This window comes from Microtus ochrogaster, unplaced genomic scaffold (assembly GCF_000317375.1).
Source record: "Microtus ochrogaster isolate Prairie Vole_2 unplaced genomic scaffold, MicOch1.0 UNK70, whole genome shotgun sequence".
Classification (NCBI taxonomy): domain Eukaryota; kingdom Metazoa; phylum Chordata; class Mammalia; order Rodentia; family Cricetidae; genus Microtus; species Microtus ochrogaster.
This window is the reverse complement of record NW_004949168.1, coordinates 1,639,126-1,645,125: the sequence shown is the minus strand read 5'-3', so window position 1 is coordinate 1,645,125 and position 6,000 is coordinate 1,639,126. Positions and strand designations below refer to the sequence as shown.

The 6,000-nt window shown below is 44.1% G+C and overlaps 1 protein-coding gene across 2 annotated transcripts in view; it reads left to right on the top strand.

Moving 5' to 3' along the window:
* The window catches only part of Adcy10 (adenylate cyclase 10), an 82,036-nt gene that overhangs the window by 49,584 nt on the left and 26,452 nt on the right, over positions 1–6,000 (top strand). For both annotated transcript variants that reach the window (XM_005370101.2, XM_026777525.1), the window contains exons 17-20: positions 1,995–2,131; positions 3,347–3,472; positions 5,087–5,372; positions 5,593–5,876. In XM_005370101.2, coding sequence (XP_005370158.2) covers positions 1,995–2,131; positions 3,347–3,472; positions 5,087–5,372; positions 5,593–5,876 — 833 coding nt within the window. The remainder of the gene's footprint in view (positions 1–1,994; positions 2,132–3,346; positions 3,473–5,086; positions 5,373–5,592; positions 5,877–6,000) is intronic.

Genomic DNA, 6,000 nt, shown 5'->3' with positions numbered 1-6,000 from the left:
CTCTCTCTCTCTCTCTCTCTCTCTCTCTCTCTCTCTTTCCTCTCTCTCTCTCTTTCCTCTCTCTCTCTCTCTCAGAACCAAGTCTCTTACTCATACAAGGCAAACACTTCTGCTACTGATCTAAGTCCCCAGCCAAACATCATTCGATCTACCAATACTAAATGTTCTAGGGATCTATCTCAGATCTCAAATGTCTGACAAAAAAATTTTAAATGATGGACAGACAAAGTTTTCCTTGAGGCCTTAACTTATATTAGTGAAACACTAGGAGCAACTCACATATTCATCCCTTGGTGGTTAAGTTCAGTAAAGTAGGTGGATCCTTCAGTAGATGGCAGGAGTAGTAACAAAGGGGAATAAGAAAGCTTGCTAACAGAGTGTTGACTCGGACTCACTGTGGCCTGGAAAAACTGAGGTATAACCTAGTACGCATGGTGTCTTTTACCTAACAAAAACATAAGACAGGAGCTTGAGAGATAGCTCACCAGTTAGGAGTGTTGGCTGCTCTTCCATAGTGTACAGGGTTTGATTCCTAGCTTCCATCTGCTGAACTCACAACCGTTTGTACCTCCAGTTCCAGGGGATCCAATTGCCACTGAGAGCATCAGGCATGCATGTGGTGCAGTGACAGACATGCAGTCAAAACACATGCAAAACTGAAAACATTATTTTAAAAAGAGGCACATGAGAGGTGTGTGTGGTGGAATCTACATGTGTGTATGTTTTATTAGCATCTATTAATTACACATGAGTTTCATTATGAATTTTTCTCTTTTTTTTTGGTTTGTTTTGGTTTTGTTTGTTTGTTTTTGCTTGTTTCTCAAAACAAGGTTTCTCTGGGAAGCTTTGGAGCCTGTCCTGGCACTTGCTCTGTAGACCAGGCTGTCCTCACACTCACAAAGATCCACCTGCCTCCCAAGTGCTGGGATTAAAGGCGTGCGCCACCACCACCTGGCCATTGTGACATTTTCTTTTTTTTTTAAAGATTTATTTATTTATTTATTATGTATACAACATTCCTTCCCTGTATGCTTGCATGCCAGAAGAGGGCACCAGATCCCATTATAGATGGCTGTGAGCCACCATGTGGTTGCTGGGAATTGAACTCAGGACCTCTGGAAGAACAGTCAGTGCTCTTAACCTCTGAGCCATCTCTCCAGCCCCCCCCATTGTGACATTTTCATACATGTGTATTACGTACATTAAGTTCACGCCAACCTTGTTAATGTTAACTCTTCCTCCTATTGTTCGGTTTTCTCTACACCAGATAACCTCCTTTCCACGTTCCTGGCTTGGATGTGTGTATATGTCTGTAAGACTCATTAAGGCTGCATGGGGGAGGAGCTGTTGACAGGAGAATGGGTACTTCACCAGTGGCTATGTGAAGGAAATGTCTCTCCCTCCCCCGTTAACAACATGCAAAACCCCAGGGAAAGGTGGGATCCAGTTAGCCCCTCTCTCTCCCATGACACAGTGTTAGCAGGCTCTTGTTAACACAACACACACATTAAGTTTGTTGTTATTCTGTGTGGTTGACAAGAGGACAACCCTGGAGAGTTGGCTCCTCCTACACGGGTTCTGGGGATTAAACTCAGGTTGTCAGGCCTGTGCAGCAAGTGTCGTTAACCATTGAGCCATGTTGCTAGGACCTGTTTGTATCTTTTAAAGAAATGTTGACAGAATTAACCGAAGCGAATCAAAATTATTACCTACAGCATGAGGAAGAGAAGCAAGCCAGAGGATGTGCTTTTTTATGCCATCTCAGTTTTGGAAACACTCATTTGTCACATAACTTAAACTGTGATACGAAAAAGAATGTAGCTCGGTGGTAGAGCGCACACCTCGCGCACACAGGGCCTAGCACGGAAAGCAAAAAGAAGAAAAATCAATCCCCAGACTTGAAAAAGAGTTGAAAGACATGGGGGCGGAGAAGAGAGCCTTCTAGACCAACAGCTGTTTCTTTCCATGAGCCTTCCGCCTTGTTCTCCCTACAGGTACCTGGTGGAGGGGAGCTGTGGGATCCCACTTTACTGTGAAGAATTGCTGAAGAACCTCGACCACCACAGAGTTCTCCTTTTCCAACAAGCAGAGTCTGAGGAAGAGACCAACGTGACCTGGAACAACCTGTTCAGTAAGTGGCTTTCTCGGGACTACTCTGTCACTAGGTTTTTTTTTGCAGAGCAAGGTGGCAAGGATTGAGGCTAGCCCATGGAAGAGGGCTTCTGGAGAGTAAGAAAGCACTAGATCTGAGATCCTAAGAAGACTAAGGAAATCCAACTAACCTAGACTTCCAGGGCTGGGCTAAAGGATGCGCACCTCAGCCAGGCAGGAATTGTGCAAGCACTTGGGAGGCAGAGGCAGTTGGATCTCTGAGTCCAAGGCCAGCCTGGTCTACAGAGTGAGGTCCAGGACAGCCAGAGTAGTTACACCGAGAAACCCTGTCTTTAGATCCTCTCCCCCCTCCAAAAAAAAGGGGGGGAATAAAAAAACAAAAACCAAAAATATACACCAAGAACATGGGGAAATGTAAGGGCCCCATCAGGGTCTTTTTGAACCCTTCATTTGACTTTATCCCAACATATTACTCTTTGCTTGTTAGCTCTTGCTCACTCTTCCTGATGTTTTTTTGGTTAATTACTTGGATATCTGTCACCATAGTTTTATGCACCAAGAGGCCTGGAAGCATGCATTACTCATGCTGATCACCCTCACAGATTATATTACACTGAAAGTCTTTAATAAATATATTGCTGTGAACTGTCTAGTACTGCTCATGCTCACTGGTGGGCTGCTTTCCGCCTGGCAGCCTTTGGGCTCATGACTTACCTCTCCAGGAGATGAGGAACTTCACTTTATTTACCAGTGCATTTGTACCTCACCCATTAAGTGTTATAGGAATAACTTGAGCAGTAAACATTTTGGAGCACGTTTGGGTAGACCAATGTAGTAGGCATGTTTATTTGGAAGCCTCACCATTTTAAATCTCCCCCTGGTTATAGCAATGTCCCCTTGTAAGACCAGTGGGCATACAAATGAGAACAGAGCTCTATGTACTACGTGTGATAGGATGGAGTCTAGGTTGTTGGGAACCCCATTTTTGTAAAGCTAAAAGTATTATGGAGACACCAATAGTACCAATTCTTGTTTTGGAGGGTGGGAAAGGAACATAAAATAATTTGAGTTAATTTAGATTCTCATATATCAGTTTTATTTAAAATGAGATGTTCTAGAACATTTGGTGAACCACGACGTCTGTTCAGTTTCTTCTCCAAGTTTTCAGGGAAATCAGACTTTTTGAAGACAGGAAAATGATTCTCAACTTTCCTGCCCTCTTGTCTCCCCATAGAGAATTCTGTTAGGCCGACAGAAGACACACATTTTTATACTTTGGTATCTGAGGGACGTAAGGAAGTCTGTTACCTTGCAAGTGGTGTCAGGCTAAAGAACTTGTCCCCTCCAGCATCACTGAAAGGTAAAGGAAGTTGAACTTGCATTCATTTTTCAGTAGGTTTTACTTTTGCCTCATCTAGGATGGCTGTCTAAAGAAAGATGATAACCAAGCTCTTTGAGTACTTGCTTTTGCATTGCCCAGGTGGTAGGCAGGCTATACAGTGGATATGGTTTTTCTCCCTGTAGTTAGGAGACTCCTTCTCTTGGTACATATTCTGGACTGAACAAATGCTTGTTCAAATGCACAAAAGTGAAATATGAAGAGCTGGGGAGGTGGTAAGGCATTTGTTGTGCCAGGCTAGAGGAAGAACCTGATTTCAATCCCTAGAACTCACCAGGCATGGTGGCACATGGTTTTAGCACCAGCACTGAAGGGGGTAAAGATAGGAGGCTCACTGAGACTTAGGGTCTACCAGATTAGTTGAATTGGTGAGTATCAGGCTCCATGAAAGAAAAAAAAAAGACCTGTTATTTTTCTATTGCCATGACAAAACACCAGGGCCAAGGCAGTTCATTAAAGAAAACATTTAAACCTGGGCTCATATCTGTAGAGGGTTAGAGCCAATGACCATCACACAGAGGGGAATATGGCGGCAGGCAGACATGGTGCTGGAGCAGTAGCTGAGAGCTTACATCCTTATCTGTCAATGGGAGATAGAGAGAGCTATCTGGGAATGGTGTGGGCTTTTGAAACCCCAAAGCCAACTTCCAGTGACACACCTCCTCCAACAAGGCCACACCTCCTAATCCTTCCCAAACAGTTCCACCAATAGAAGGCTAACATGTGAGCGTTCGGGAGCCATTCTCATTCTGATACCATAAACCTCATCTCACAAAGTCAAATGACTGGGAATAGTGGTGTACACCTTTAATAGCAGCACTTTAGAGGCAGAGGCAGGTGGAGCCTGGTCTACAAAGTGAGTTCTAGGACAACTATGGTTGCACAGAGAAACCCTGTCTCAAAAAAACAACAAAAAAGTAAGTAAGTAAATAAATAAGATGAGGAGTAATTGAGGAGGGCTCTCAATGTGGACTTCTAAGTGCACACACACAAACAAGCACATGTAAGTAAAAAAAAAAAAAATCTTTTTAAAAAGTCTCTAAGAAGGGGTCAGGGATGTGGCTTAGTGGTAGAGCAGGTTGTAAAGCAAGCTTAAGGGACCTGGGTTTAGGCCCCAGAACACACATACCTCAAAAAAAAAATCTAAAGACCAGGAACACATGAACTATGTCCAAGCTTAGATGAAGAGTTGGGATGGCACTCTGGGCTCTTCAGCCCTTACTAAAGCAATAGAGATGATAATGGGTGTCATGAGCAGAAATAAATCCCTTGAGCAGATATGGAGAGCCTTATGCTTACTCCTGAGGCAGATCCACAGAAAAGAAGAGTCCGTGAAGACAGAGGGGCAGCTGGAGAAGTCTTACTCATGTCATGTAGACAGACTATAGAAACTGCATCTTGTATGTTTCCAGTATGAGGGGTATCTATAAACTGGGTACTAAGCAATTATCTTTTTTGACTTTGCTTAGCTAGGTTTCTATAAACCAGAATCGTAGCTCTGGACAGTCATCTATCTCTAGAATGCATCTGATAATGGCAGATAACTAGTGTCCCATTGTGGCTTTCCACATGCAGAAATCTCTCTGGTCCAGCTGGACAGCATGAGCCTTTCCCATCAGATGCTGGTGAGATGTGCTGCCATCATTGGCCTAACCTTCACCACAGAGCTGTTGTTTGAGATTCTCCCCTGCTGGAACATGAAGACCATGATTAAGGCCCTGGCCACCCTCGTGGAATCAAATATTTTTGATTGTTTCCGGAGTAGCAAAGATCTTCAACTAGCCCTAAAACAAAACGTGACCACACTTGAGGTGCATTATCGCTCTTTGTCCTTGAAGCCCAGCGAGGGGTTAGGTGAGTAGTACCTGGAGAACGTTTGTCTTTCCCCCTTGGCTAGAGGCATGTCTAGATAAGAGAACTGGAGTGAAGAGGCAGAGCACTAACCTAGCATGCACAGTGTCCCAGGGTTCAAACCCCATCACCACAAAAACAACCTACCAAAAATAACATGTGTTAGGAAGGAGCGGTTGGATTGGTGCCTGCTGCCTGGCTGAAGAGTCCTTCCTTCTCCTTCCAGCTAGTGATGAAGAGGAACTACGTGAGAAGGAAGGAGAAGTGATTGAGTGCCAGATCCTGCGCTTCTGCAGACCTATAATGCAGAAAACGGCCTATGAACTCTGGCTTAAGGACCAGAAGAAGGTCTTGCATTTGAAATGTGCCCGCTTTTTGGAGGCAAAGGCCCATCGGTGCAACCACTGCAAGAACAGGGACTTCATTCCTTACCACCATTTCATAGTGGACAGCCGACTCAACCCCTTGGATATGGATAAAGTCAAGAAGATGGCAAAGTCTCAAGGATATAAAAGTAAAATTTAATTCACTTCTAACCAATCCCAGCTCTTGCTTGAACGTTTTAGAGATTAAGATCTATATGGATTGATTGGGTCAGGACCTTAAAGGCTCCAATACCCCCGGGGTTTGGGACACAA